This window comes from Pleurodeles waltl, chromosome 11, assembly GCF_031143425.1.
Source record: "Pleurodeles waltl isolate 20211129_DDA chromosome 11, aPleWal1.hap1.20221129, whole genome shotgun sequence".
Taxonomy (NCBI): Eukaryota; Metazoa; Chordata; class Amphibia; order Caudata; family Salamandridae; genus Pleurodeles; species Pleurodeles waltl.
The window spans coordinates 166,243,508-166,259,149 of record NC_090450.1 but is presented as its reverse complement, the minus strand read 5'-3'; the positions used below and the strand labels follow the sequence as shown (position 1 = coordinate 166,259,149).

Sequence of the window (15,642 nt, the reverse complement as noted above, 5' to 3'; positions counted from 1 at the left end):
TGGGCAAGTCACCCACTTGAGAGACTGTGGCCTTGCGCTACCCAGGATCAAGCACAGGGCATGTTACCCCCTCCAGGACCAGTGGTATTGTGCCATCTGCCGGCTGAGGTGCCCTGTTCCCTGTTCCCCGTCCCCGTGAGGTGCCTGTGTATTTTCGAACTGATGCCCCTGCAGTGTTCTCTCCTAGTGTGTTGCAGGAATCAAGTGGGGCCTTGGACTTTGTAATGTAGCCCTGTGGCCCATGCAGATTGAGGACTGGGCATTGTCCCTTGTTTGTACATATGTATATACTTCTAGATAGAATTTTCTAATTTCTACTTTGTTAATATTATTACACTCACTTTCATGTATTCTTGAGGTCCTTGCATTATTCCTGAGGAGTACGGAGTCAATATGTTGTCTTACTGCTGCTGTATGTGTGTATGGTGTTGGGGGTGATGGTGGGGGGGTGTGTGTGTTGTGTGTGTGTGTGTCACTTTCTTTTTCCTTCCACCCCTCCCCGGTGTGCTAGGCGGCTGTACTCACCTTGGTCGTCTTCGCCGTTGTTGGTGTTCGTGGTGGAGCAGGACGTAGAAGATCATTCGGAAGGTCTGCAGTTCGGGCTCTATGGCGGCATGGTTCTTCCCTGTGTCTCCAATGGTGAGTCGTTTCACTTCTGTGCAGTGTTTCCGCCAAGCTTTTGATGTCGTTGGTACCACCCCGGAAAAGGTGGCAGATTGGCGTGTCATAATACAGTGGGCAGAACATTGTCTTCCACCTGGCTGTTGGCGGCTACCGCCGTGGTGCCTGGCAATTCCGCCCTGGCAGTCGGTGTGGTAAATTGGCTGTCTGTCTGAGCTCTTTCTGCCATGATCATAATTTGCTGGTATTTACCACCAGCCTGTTGGCAATATTACTGCTGCTTTATCACTGACCACCAGGGTTGTGATGAGGGCCATAATCTTTAAACATTTGCATCTTTGCTTGTGTATTTTGGATCTTTGTCATTTTGGTCTTGTTTTATTCAGATAAATATTGTCTATTTTCTAAATTGGTGTAGAGTCCTTTTGCAATGTTTTCCCTGTGTTACTGAGTGCATGTGTACAAATACTTTACACATTGCCTCTGATATAAGCCGGACTCCTCATGCCAAGCTACCTACGGAGTGAGCAGGGGTTATCTTGGCTGTGTGGCACCCTTACCCTGACTAGAGTGAGGGTCCCTACTTGAGCAGGGTACAAACCACTACCAACTAGAGACCCCATTTCTAACAAGGACCTTGGCGCTTTTGGGTTCCCATCTATGTCGGAAGTTGATTTCAAGAGTTATGTGAAGGATTTTCAGGTGAACATTGTGACAGGGTAGGCAATAAACCTATAAAGGTATTACGCCTGTCCAAAGGATGGAAGTGCTGAGTAAACTAGTTCTTCGATGGCACCGGTCTCCTCATAGGCTACACTTCATAAAAAAGATGTAACCTCATCACTGCTGGAGGGGTTGTGACCACTGAGACCAATGAGACACATAATTTGTGAATGTCCGAAATTGAAGAAAGTGTAGTATGAAACCCCACCGGCAGTTAGAGATTTTTTAGATGAAAAAAATAATCAGAACCCCAACCAGCATTCCGGGTGGCTGCCTGATGTTTGGTGGGGCTACCAGGGGACCAGAGTCATTCACCAATTTTCTTCTACCGGCTGAAAAGCAATCCATTCTTTTGAAATAGTGAAAATGTTTCTTTTTTTTCACAAAGACATTGGTAAAATAGACTTTGCTTATCATGGGCATGGAGCATGAAGAAGATCACTGTTGCATTAGTGGGAGATGAAAAACAATTATTGAAAAGCAGGGAACTGCTATTGAGCAAATCTGGCAGAGACTATAGAGGATTGACGTTCCTTAAGACTCTTCAAATAATCATGGTTTGAGACAGTGATAGACATAAATATCCAGGATGCAGCTTAACACTGACTAATTTTGAAAAATTGGAGATAGCCCTGCCAGTGTTAAAAGGGGTGGGCGGTTGAGTTGGGGGGAGGAATATTTAATTGAAGTTCTGCAAAATTTTATTTTTGAAAAGATAACGATGATTTATTGAAATATAAAGCTGACTTTATCCAAACACATCTTGCTTGGAAATATAGGAATATGATTTATTTAGGTGCTAGCATTCCAACTAATGATAGTCCAGAAGTGGAGATCAAAAGATCAGCCCACAAAGTTGCTTGTTGGAAGAGGTTAATTCTTGTTATGAGCAACTATTTCTTATATTATCAGCACATCTTAACCAATATCAGAAGTAGAAAACCTATATCTTTTTTCTCTTATGACGTTTACCCTTTCTATCTATCCCTATTCTGTAAGTACAAGGTTGAACCCCTTTCTCAATTAACTATAACAGTAATGTTTGTAGCAGTAAATGATCGTGCTTCACTTGAAAATAAATAGAAAACAGTGTAAATTCAGATTGAATTTAGATGGTGTGGCATTTAAAATCGTGTGTGTTTTAGGCATACATATGTATGTTTTGCTACTCATTTAGAGTGAACTAATCTGGCAAGTAGAAGAGCCCATGGATTAATAAAGTTATATGTGACGTTCAGGCAAAGATATAGTTAAGAAATAATCGTACCGGAGAGTATGTGTCTTCCTGCAGAGTCATCCTGATGTCAATGGGGCTATTTCTACCGATCCAGATCCTGGGTCCCTAAATGGAGAAGCCTATCTCCTGACTTTTCCTCCTCATTTATTTTAAACATTTATGCAGTTTTCTAAAGTGTAAACGTGGCCCCGTGGCATTATAGTGCTTTACCAATTAGCAAACACAAAAGTGCTAGGATACAGTGATAGGAACAGATGCTGATAAAAAGAAACGATTACAAATTACTTAAAAGAAGAGTTGACACAATCATCAGCCTCGACAGGGTATGAAACAGTTAACGGTAGTGAATTCCAAACTCTCGAGCCGCTGTCAGAGAAGATTGCTTCAGACATTAGACATGTTTATTCCTAGAAGGCTCAAGGAGAAGGAATTCAGCATGTCTTAAACCTTGTTGACCGCCACAGATTTTACGTTTTCTTTCTACGTTTTCTTTCATCTTTTCTGCCATCTGATTGTGGCCCGACCCCACTTGTGGCAGTGTTTTTCAGATGTGGCAAAGTTCCTTGGCAAAGCATTGAGAGGTATTTTATGTGATGGTCTTGTAGAATGTACAGCTGCTCTAAAAGATGAAACAGGCCTGAAGGTAGCGACAATGCAGTTTTTTCAGTGTCTGGATGATGTAGTCAAGCTTTTTCATACCCTTGACAAGACGTGCTACTGTGGCTAGAGTGATCTTCCGCAGTGCTAGGGAGACAAATAGGTTGTTCAAAAGACCGTTCTATCCAACCAGGTGGTAGAAGATCAGTGCTTGCACTTTCTTTTCTTATTTGCACGCCATGGAAAAAATAAGGCCCATATTTATAATTTTTTTAGCGCCGCATTTGCGTCATTTTTTATGCAAAAGCGGCGCAAACTTACAAATTACAATTGCATTTTGCAAGTTAGCGGCGCAAATGCGGCGCAAAAAAAAGTATAAATACGGGCCTAAGTCTATTCACAGAAGTACAAGGTAATGTTATATACCTTTATTGTGTATAATACAAAATTATGTACGACATATCATTACATTAATCAAACAATTGAAAATACATAATGTACATTCACAAACCTTGACCTTTCATTCTTCGGCTACTAAAGTGCAATTATACAAAGTACATAAAATATGTTCTAATGACTTTGGCCTAAGTTGAAATTCATATTCATTTTCCTCGTCTCAAAACAGGTTCTTCTTCTATAATCTAATTTATTAAGAGGATCATCTTGATCCTTAGATCTAAATCTTATTCAGGTACCTATTGATGAAGAATATCATATAGATCCTATAAATTAGAGTACACTGTTCCAAACTACTCTGACTTCCTAGGGGACCTGGGGTCTCAGGAGCGAAGGCCCTCAAGCATCACAATGGATGGCTAGCATCATCATCGGGCAATGCTCCTCACCAGGCCGGCACTGCAACGCCTGGCGGGCTCCCCGAAGGGGGCTCTTATGCCGTACTGTTCTGCTGAATTAAGTGTGATAACCTACGGCGAAGGTAGATTAAGGTTGGAGAGAACAGAAAAAAGTGTTAAAATTGGTTATTCATCACGCCAGAACATCATAATTTTAATCAGTATAGGGTGGATGAAGACCAAGATTTAAAAAATATAGGTGAGAGTCACACAGGAGTGCAATGCTCAAGTGACTCTCAAAACAACAGAACCTTGGGGACAATAAATCATATAGTGCCTCTATATCAAGGCCAACATGTTTCACGTCCTAACAGTCCAGCCGGATCCATTGATGCTTCATCAGGACCAAAAAAGATTAAACTTCTTCTCCAAATGTCAACAAAAGATATTAAGCACCCTAACTTTAGGATTAATGGCAGTCACTTACATTGAAGTCAACTGGTCAAGTCAGGTCGCCCTAAAAGACAAAAGTTACATATACATAGGCCTGAGAAAACCAAGGTATGGTAGTACAGAGATAAAGAGTAAAAATTTAATCAGAGACTGTAGTGGGTCAAACATCAAAACATACACACGGGTAGTAAGGCTTACCATCCCCGAAATTGAGATCAGGCTCCTTGGAACGCACGTTCTATAGAATCAAAAGACCTCTGTGCATAATCAATAAATAAAATCATCAGCAAGGTATGCATGGTATTCCACAAGTGATCATTGATATATAACAAGCCATTATTATGTGCTAACAAAAAAAGCTGTCAATATAGAGTTGACACTCAGACATTGAGGTGTAATGCAGTAATAACAAGAGCAAGGAAAAAACCAAGAATCTAGTCACTCTGAAGTCTACATATAGAAAACATAGAACCACAGGATTTAACTAAACGCGATCAGTGAATTCACCTAATTCTAATAAAGTTACAGGGGTTGCAGCATGCTCATTTCGGCTTGTGGTAGTTCACAAAGTGGTATTATAAGTACAAGAGAAAGAATGGTAAACTTACAGTTTTGTCTCTGGTCCCGCGTATTGGACCTACCCTCATAACGGCGCCCCGCAATAGTAACATACAGATGATGTCAGAGTCTTTTAAGAGGACGCAAGGAGCCGGGAGGAGATTCCTTCTGGCTTGCGCGTGTCCAAAAGTGTAAAAACAAACAAGGGACTACGTATTCGAAATTGGCCATGGAAATAGAAGAAGGGGCAAAACATATATGCTCACGAGCCGAGGGAATGCTCAATAGCTATTAAGTTGAAGGATTTTTCCTTAAAGGGTCTCATGGTTTTTTATAACGGTCCTGTAGCTGAATATTAACCATAATCCCTAGATACCCCAGTGGTTTGGGTCTCCTTCCAATATTTTCTGGCAGCATATTTTTGTTACCCTTCAGAAGTATTAGATGCAGTTTTGAAGCTTTAGCACTATATCCAGGCTCCCTTAAGTATTCTCCAGTAATGCTGAATGCCCAACTCATATTTTCAACCTCTCGGCATAGACAGAGGGCTTCTTCATCAGTCTAGAGCCGAATCATGCAAACTCCAACCAAAGTAGAAATATTGGGTTCGTCCTTAATCGACCTAATGAGTGGCTATATACAAAAGGCGAGTAGTGCAGGAGAGACAAGACAGCCCTTCTCGATGCCTCTCTCTACTCTCAGATTGCCTCAGGCCTTGCCTTTCAAAACCTGACTTGAAAAGCCACTTTCTGCAACTGATGAAGCAACCTGTTGAACTTGCAAGGAAAGCACATAATCCACTCAAAAAACTAGGAGTGGAAAAAAAAACAAAATCCAGCTCAGCAGGGTAGAAGACTCTGTGTTCATCTCTAAAAGAACCACGGGGATTTTGTTGTTTTTGCACAGTCCATAACATCACACATATAGGCCTATATTTATACTTTTTGACGCAAAACTGCTCTAACGCAGTTTTGCGTAAAAAAGTATAGAACTGGCTTGTGCCATTCCAGGACGCCAGTCGGGCGCCATATTAATGGAATGGTGCAATCCGGCGCAAAGGGTGGGCTAGTGTCAAAAAAAATTCATGTTAGCCGGGTGGGGGTGGTGGAATGGGAGAAGGGTGATTAGCATAAAAAAATGACATTAGGCTGGTTAAAGCCAAATATGACGACTCTAACCAGCCTAGCGTCATTTCTTGATGCTGAACCTACCATACCACATGACTCCTGTCTTATACATGACAGGAGTCATGCCCACCATTCCAATGACCAGCACAGGGGACAAGGGTCCCCTGGGCATGGCCATTGCACCCAGTGCCATATAGGGGGCCCATTTCTGGGCCCCTATGGCATTTTAAACAAAAAATGTAAGTACTTACCTTTACTTACCTGTATGTACCTGGGATGGAGTACCCCATCCTCTGCTGTCCCTCTGATGTGGGTGACGGTGTCTCAGGGGCCTGGGAGGGCACTTGTGGACTCATTCCATGGTGTTCCACAATAGAAATGGGCCCACAAGTCCCCTAACGCCTGTTCTGACCCAGGTGTTAAATAATGGCGCTAAGCAAGCTTAGCGCCATTATTTAGGCCCGCCTCCCACCCGTGCACCATATTTGCATGGGAAGATAAATAAGGCGCTAAGGCGCTAGGGCCTTAGAGTCATTTTTTGCCCGGAAACGGCAACCTTGCATCTCATTGACGCAAGTAGTTTTCCACAGGCAAAAAATTATTTCAACTCCAATAATTTGATGCTAGATGGCTCTAGTGCCAGAATTTAAATATGAAGTTTGCGCTGAAATAGTGTAAAGAAGTGACGCAATTTCAGCTCAAACAGAGTATAAATATGTCCCATGGAGAGTACTGGCAGCCAATAGGCAAACTAGAATAAGTCCAGTGTGCTTCTCCTTTGCTATACATCGGGCCAGGTCTTCCAGCTTATTAGCATGGATTTATGTGAATATTTTACAATCCAAAATAAGAAGACTAATTGGCTGATAGGATGTGTACCTGGTCTTGATTGTTTTTGGTTTAGGGAATACTACTGAAGTTCCAGTTCTAAATGAGGCAGCAACTGTGAATTCCCTAAGCATGTTATTAAGAAGAGTTGAGAGTTTGCGGACTAACCTTTTCCAAAAGATCGTGTATAGCTCATTTGTGAGGCCATTTGGCAAAGACCCGCCTGCCTCCTAAACACCTGCATCTGAATGAAGCCAGCTTGGAAACACACCAAATTAAGAAGGTCGCACTTCCAGGCCATCTTCATTTGCAAGTACTTGCTGAGGCATTTGGGAACCCTGGGAATGCAGCCACAGAGTCCTGTGGAGTGTGCACCACAATTTGAAGACCCCTGCAATAGTGGATAGCACTATAAGTACGGGTGACATTTATCATTCCATGCCATGACTTAAAGTTTCCACACCATATACTATGGCTGTATAGCCTTATGGCACATACACTCATCGTTACAAGGTAAATGTTGCACATTATGTTAAAAAACATTTACAAGCATATAAGAGAACAACTCCTCCTATGGTTGGCTCAAAAAGACCCATCCGTGAATTCAACCTCTGACTACAGGTTACTTTCCAAAAGTTGTTACCATTCTTATCCTTCAGATCTCAGTTGTTACTAGTCTGGCCCAGCTCATAACCTAGACCGCAAAGTGATAAGCCTCTTTTTCCCTGATTTTTGTTTCTTTCCCCTTCCTTCATGACTATTGCTTATTCTCTGTAAATCTTAACCCCACCTCAATAGAAAGTGGACAATTCTAGCTGGTAACACCAGGGCATCACAAGCTTTTGGCCCTTGAACGGAGACTAATATGTGGGTCTAACACCACATGTAGGACCTGATTTGATGAAAGGACAGTGTACCATCCATGTGCCAAGGTGGCAGAGGACATTAGTTCCATCATCCTGAAGGTATACCATCCATCCAATTTAGAGAAGACCGCCAACCCTGCTTTATACCTGAGCATTGAAAGAATCTGCGGTCACAATGGTTCCTTTCAACGTACAAAAGTTTTTACCACCAGACTCTGTTTCGTTTGATGGCAGCCCACCAACCCTTTGACATGTTTCTGTTTTTCTAAAACAAACTTAAAAAGTTGGAGCTTTTACGGAAAAACAAAAAACTAATGACGCCCACCCCCACAGAGTTTGGGGGTCATTATTGTTTTTCTCTGTGCCTCACACTCAGGCTTTTCCTGTAGACAATGGGCAGAAAAAATACATTACACTATCCACCCTGATTAGGGTGGGCAGAGGGGCAGTGTAATGTCCTTCCTCCAAATTACCACAACTCCCTCTGGAGCATCTGAGCAAACCTTCAACGTAGAGAGCCTACGGGGCTCCAATGATGCAAACCCGACAGTTCCTAATTCTGGGTTCATTTCCATGCACATTTCGTTTTACCAATCATATTCCCACACTTGGGATACAACTACACCTCACTTTTAGTGGGGTCCACTGTACATATTTATGAGGTTTGACACCCTGAACATTATGATGAAGGCCCCTAACATCTCCCATCCCCCTTTCTTGCCACTCATATCCAAAACTGTCCCTGAAACACAGCAGTTGTCCCATAAGCTAAAAAGGCAAGGGGAAAATATTTTACTGAATTATGTAATTATTGTGTTAAGTCAGCACTGAGTAGAAGCTGAAGCAGGAAATGTGTCCTTAGCACAAGTTTAGGAATATCAACATTTGTTTATAAAATCTAGAGACAGAAGTAGAAATATCTGGTTGCAAAATACAGGTCACAAAGTACGGACAATATTTTTGAAAGAAGTAAAAACTGTTAAAAACTAATCGATGTATTAATTGGTGGTTTCCTAAAATCAGAATCATATGAGCTCACATGTCCCACTTACATCCTGAATATTAATGAAGTAGGTCACAACTTATAACTCATTACGAATAGAAGCCATCACAGAGATAGTTGCCTTCTAGGGGCAGCAGAACACTATGGCCCTCATTCTGACCTTGGCGGGCGGCGGAGGCCGCCCGCCAAAGTCCCGCCGTCAGGTTACCGTTCCGCGGTCGAAAGACTGCGGCGGTAATTCTGACTTTCCCGCTGGGCTGGCGGGCGGTCGCCTTCAGACCGCCAGCCAGCCCAGCGGGAAAGAGGCTTCCACGATGAAGCCGGCTCGGAATCGAGCCGGCGGAGTGGAAGCTGTGCGACGGGTGCAGTTGCACCCGTCGCGTATTTCACTGTCTGCGCAGCAGACAGTGAAATACATGTAGGGGCCCTCTTACGGGGGCCCCTGCAATGCCCATGCCAGTGGCATGGGCACTGCAGGGGCCCCCAGGGGCCCCGCGACCCCCCCCTACCGCCATCCGGATCTCGGCGGTCCGACCGCCGGGATCTGGATGGCGGTAGGGGGGGTCGGAATCCCCGCGGCGGTGCAGCAAGCTGCGCCACCGCGGAGGATTCAATGGGGCCGCGGTACACTGGCGGGACCCCGCCAGTGGTGCCGGTCCGACCGCGGCTTTACCGCCGCGGTCGGAATCCCCATTGGAGCACCGCCGGCCTGTCGGCGGTGCTCCCGCGGTCCTCCGCCCTGGCGGTCAAAGACCGCCAGGGTCAGAATGACCACCTATGTCTGTGATTTTTTTAAATAAAGAAAACTTTTTTTTAAAGGCAACACAATTATCATAAAGAAAAAGGGGCTGTGTTAAAAAAGTATTTGGTTTTTGAAAGTGGTTTTTAAATTTACAAATAGAAAGGGATCTCAAGTGGACCCCTTTCCTTTTTGCAAATGCATTACCACCCTATTGAGGAGGTGATACATTTTCAACATTGTGCAAGAGGTTTTCAACCGTAAAACATTAATATTTAAGATACTGATTAGGTGTTTGGAAGTAACGTCCTTTCAGAGTCTCATCTTAGGAGTCAGAAAAACATGTCTGATTTAAAAAATTGGATTCATACATAGGAAAAACATGTTAACAATTGTAAATTAGAGTGTTTGTGATTGTTAACATTGTTAGTATATCTGACCCATAGTAACGTTTTTAGATTCAAGGGAAATAATTTCAGTGAATTCCATTAGAATGTCTGTAATACATTTCATTATATAGGTTTTCGTATAAATAACCACCAGAAGACTGCAGCAACATTTACCTTTTTACAGAGATTATTTTATAATATATGTTTTTGTTCTCCTAGCTACAGATTAGCACCTGCTCATCCATTTCCAGCAGCGTTTGAAGATGCATATGCCGCAGCAAAGTTTTTCCTACAGAAAGAAGTTGTTGATCAGTACAATGTTGACCCCGGCAGAATATGTGTGTCTGGGGACAGTGCTGGTGGGAACTTGGCTGCAGCTGTGACACAGCAGGTAGAGCATTCTTCTTAGGTTTATAAATATATATATTTTATGTAATAATAATGTTAATATTTTTAGAAATCGGCTTTCTTTATTATACCCAGGGGTGCAAAAAATAATAACATGATACTACCAAATGTTATTCGTCATTACTATTGTCTCACGTTTCTTAAACTTATTAAAGTATTAAGTGTTAGTTTATTGGGATGTCGGCATGACCGCAGCCAACTTACCCGCCGTGAAGAATTAGATGTGCCTTACTGCCAAAGAAAAAGTAGCAGATTGGGGGAAAAGAGCGGGAAATCTCATGTTTTTTTACCACTTGCCCCCTCTTTTTTGATAGACTAAAAGTTAAGGATGCCTCATTGCCAGGACACTTTGGGTGGACACTGAACGGGAGGTGGGGACCACTGGAGACATATACATGTCACAGTAATTTTTTTAATCACTGTGACATGGATATGTTGGGGACACGAGTGGGTCAGACACGGGTGGGGACACTGGTACACAAAACATATTGCACACACACAGCTGCCAATATGTTGTCAGCATTTATTGGCAAATCAATGCTGTCACCACAATGACTGTACATTCTCACCTGTCAACTGTATCCATGTGTGCACATTGCCAGGGGACCTGTACCTGTCATGTTGTGCTGAAAGTTGTATGTGTGAGTCAGTACATGTATGTGTGTATGCACTGTAACTGACAGGGTGAGGTGCAGCTGAGTGTGTGTTTGTTTGTGTAGCTGAGTGTGCAGTTGCGTTGTTTGTTGTGGTTGTGTGGTGTATCGGTGCAGTGTCAGTGGCAGTGTGTATGTCGTGGCACTGATGTGTGTCAATGTCTGTTTTCACCATGTCCGAGCTGTGTTGTGTCAAACTGGCTATGGGTACATGTGTGTATTTGTTGTGTTGTGTATTGCGAAATGCAGGATGCACCTAAGGCTGATGGACAGTGTGTGTGTGTGTGTCACTTACCTCTCTTCCATGGTTGCTGCTACTGTATGAAGTTCATTGAATTCTGCCGCCATCTCATGCCATCAGCGAACCACCACTGGTACACCGCATGCAGGAGTTTAACATCTAAATTCAGTGGGTCTTCTCGGACCCACTACTGACTCGGCTTGGCGGTAACACCGTAAACATCAAAATCAGGCCCTTAATCCTTACAGAATGTATTTCTGGCAGCAAATAGGCAATGCAGTGTAATAGCGAGCACATGCAGAAGGTGGAGCATAAAAAAATCCTCAGATTTAGCCAGAATTAGAGACAGGTTCCTGCCCCTGATACAGAATAATCTCTGATGTTGTAAAATATGCTGCTACAGTGAGGTTGTGCTTACATAAGAATGCAGTACCCAAAACACAAACCTTAATTCAATAAATACAAATCAGTTACTTTTTTACTTATCAAAATGAGTTGGCTGTTCATTTTTATACATTTTATGTGTCCTTTCCCTTTTTTGAATATAATATTGAAATAATTGAAGGCCTCACTATATGCTGTCCTGTCAAATGTATTTTCCCTAGTATTCCCTCACAACATAGTCACCTGCTTTTTCTCCCTTTCTCTTTGACTTCTAAATTAGTGTCCATGATATAAAAAGCATGTTATAGCATTAAATACTTTTCCTACCCCTCCATCTCAAGTTCCTATGTATTACCGAGAGCTGGCTCAAATCTAACAACACTAGAGTTACTGCAACTCTCAATACTGTGAGTTCCTTTTTCTTACACTGTGAAAAATGACACTATTTTTGTCAACGCCCACCCTTCGTTGTGTGCCCGTTTGCTGTTGATACGTTTAGGACTCTGCACACTTCATCACGGCTAAACAGTAGTAATGTGCCATTGCTTGTTCAGTAAAACGTACTGCGCATTGGAACACTCCCTATTTGGCCCATTTAATTTCCCCGCAACTGCATTATAAATTGTTTTTAAAGTGCACCTATAGAGTGGAAAGCTAAATGTCATATGTGGGCTAAAGTGTGTATTTGCACCAACCATGACTATGCCAAAATTATATGGCTGCCAGTAGCCCTACTCTACAGTTGTCTGCCTGCAGGTTAAATGCACTGAAGTGACACCCTGACAGGAAAAAGCCTATTTTTCACATTCATAAGTAACCCCAAAAGTGGCCTTGTAATCCCACGAGACAGGGTTCTTTTATAAAAAACAATAGGACACACTTTATATCATGATTAGTGTGCCCTCACTGTGAAAAACTGCAAAAGCTACTCCACTGCGTAGGACTTGCTGATCTTTTGCTTGAACAGGCTTAGATGGGGAAAAAAACTTTGTTTCTATCTCATCTAACCAAACTGCTAGAAAAATACTTTTTTGTTATTTAATACTTAATTTTCAAACATGATTTAATGATGAAATCAGATGTTTAATCATTTAAGTTAAAAAGTAACTTGGTAAAAAGTTTCTTTAGGCTGCCAGATTCAGAACTGGCTTAAAACCAGTTCTGCCAAGCATCAAACCTCTAAAGCTGGAATATACATTCTTGAGTAGGAGAGTTAACAACTCTGGATCAGAGGACGATAGCCTTCCTCTGAGCCCAGGACAAGCAACTGGGTGTTAACTGCTGAGCAGTTTGTAAGGATTAGCTATCTGTGGGTGTCTTGAACAATTGGCAGAACAAAAAGCAGGTTTAGCACTACCTCTTTTGGCTCGTAGATGCCAGAGAGGGCTTCTCATATTATTTCTCAAAGCTCTTATTGACACCTACTGTAGGTAGAGAATCAGTTCTAACCTTAGCAGGTGAAAGAGAGCTCATCTCTATGGCTTAAAAGCTGAAGACAGGCCTCCCTTGTGTCTGCCATCATCAAACAAGGTTTTCTGGGTTATTTTACAGTATATCCCTAACCCCTCCCCCAGATTTTGTATTAAGTATGACCCTTTTTGCAGCCACTTCCCAAGGCCCCTCCCATATTCTACTAAGTAGTAAACTTACATGTGTGAAAATCCCCCCATAAAAAAGATACAAGAGTGACAGTGGAATTGGAGACTTACATTTTTGTGAACAGCATTTTTTTAGTACTTTATTAGTACTATTATAGTACTACTAAACATGTTACCAAATTAAGTTTATGAAAAAGCCACTCCATGTGTAAACCCCTTTACATGGTTAATTATTTTCACTGATTCTGATCCTCATAAGGAGCACAATTAAAATAACCCTGGTCGCAGGTTTGATCCACATCTACCACATTTAGTTCAGCCCCAGGGGAGTGTGGCAATAGCTGATGCTCCAAGTGGACCCCAATCTTCTAGATACCCTCCCCATCTGGTAGGAAATCCTGCAATGGGGTGGGAAATGAAGAAACATGTTTTTACAAAATATGCTTTCAGCAACTACCTATAGGTTGAAGGTATTTTAGTGCAAACTGGATAAATATAAAATCATAGTTATGAAATCTCCTTCTGTGGGTTTACCACTGAACAAGGGCAAAGAGCCGGAAGCACTCCGCTTCCAGACATAGCATTTTCTCTCTCTCTTGCCAGCTCCAATACAAAAACTGTAGAACAGGAAAAGCTTGCACCCAAAGAAGAACCCTGCAGAAGCCTCAACTACATCTTTTCTCAGTCACAGATCTCTGTTTAAATGCTTTCCGGTCCCCTCAAGCAATGAAGAGTCAACAATTGAATGAAAAAATGACAGATAATAGATGTTGGGATCTACTCACCTAACACGCTCTAATTTCAAACAATGTCCAATGCATTATATTGTATATGCACGTTTTAATTGTTTATGAAATCAGCCCAGTTATATAATTTGGGCAGTCCCAAGCTCTAGCTATTATAATTGCTTTCCGTAGATTATTTGAGGACCTGATCGGGTGTTAACCATAGGGTACCTTCAACTCAAGAAAGCATGAGGGTCTCTGGTGGGAAAAGAAAACCACTGAAGATGTTCAATCATTTGTGCAGTGCACTTTATTGCCTCTGATTCTCAGTGTGCATTCAATGAGAAGAGTGCAATCATTTGTGGGCTTTTTCGTGCTCCATATCTCTGACTGGTGCACAGAGTATCTCTATGCAACCCTAACCAAAACTGTGTTAGGGAGACTCTATTTTTATGGGCATTTACCGCTCCCTATCAACAATACCCAGGGAAATGGTTTTGTGTCATTGTGTTCTCCCACCTGCCTATTGTTAAAAGGGTCTGTCAGACCCCATCCATGGAGTTACAGGACAGACATGGCCTGTTAGACCACACAAGTGATGGTTGAGGTTGTTTGCCTCTGGTGTTCTGGTGTACTACTATGACTATGCAAATTTTGGATAAGTATAGCCTTTCCACACTTGGCTCTAACGGTAGTAAGGGAAAGGTGTCAAAGGGAGATAGTACAGGACAAGAGCTCAGAACTCCACAGTTACCCGAACCAAAAAACACTGTAATCTACTGTTCTAGTTAGTGCTTGCCTTAGATAAAGTGAAGTACTTTAAGAGCCTAGAAAGAAACTACTACATACAGATGTATGGCTCAGGGAACAGTGTTCTGAAGCCCTTCAGGGTGAAATCACTTTGAACTGCTCCCGCAGCCACCCACAAGAGGCTAGTTCAGAATTAGTAGTTCTCATTCACCTGTGGTTAGTGTTGTGCTGTAGTTGCCACCTGTCAACTAGAAATGTATAATTCAAGGAATCTTAGGACGAAAATTTCTTGGGTTTGAGTACACTTCAATGGTTTCTCAGATAGATTACCCAGTGAGAGGACATGTAAGCCAGGTCATTTCATATCTTGCTATAGACATCAAAGAAACATAAGTGCCCCCTTTCAATATGCAACGTTAGTGCAAGACACAGTTTCTCAAACACAGCCTTGTGTTTACCTGCCCATGCACAGGGGGCTCTGTGCTGTGATGAAGATGATGCATTTCATTGCTGCCACCTGGCATTGTCTCTTGCAATGGAAGCAGGGTCACCGCATGGGTCACATTTTTGTGGATGCGGCGTAGCAGGCCTCGGTCCAAAGTAATCTTCCTTGGACAGCTGGAGCCTTCATGCCTTTGGAAAATCATCTGGCTACAATGGTGGTTAAGTCTGGATTTGCAGCTTGAGGGCAGTGGCAGGCAGGCTTCCTAGGTCATGAAGGCTGGTACTTGGAATTGTTGTTGTTTCACAGAATTCACTAAATGAAGCATGTAGAGAAGCCTTCTCAGCTTGGGCCTGTGTTAGTGTGACTAGACGTCCCAGATTTTCCCGGACAGTGCTGGTTTTCAGAGGACCGTTCCAAATTTTTTCTAAAATTTAAATACATGTGCTGGTTTTTGGGACAGAGGTTAAGTCACCCTGGCAAAAAGAATAAAAAAATATGCTTTA

At 42.4% G+C, this 15,642-nt stretch overlaps 1 protein-coding gene across 2 annotated transcripts in view; it reads left to right on the top strand.

Annotated features, from left to right (window-relative positions):
• Positions 1–15,642, top strand: part of LOC138265535 (arylacetamide deacetylase-like) — a 219,544-nt gene that overhangs the window by 140,929 nt on the left and 62,973 nt on the right. For both annotated transcript variants that reach the window (XM_069213339.1, XM_069213340.1), the window contains exon 4: positions 10,155–10,326. In XM_069213339.1, coding sequence (XP_069069440.1) covers positions 10,155–10,326 — 172 coding nt within the window. The remainder of the gene's footprint in view (positions 1–10,154; positions 10,327–15,642) is intronic.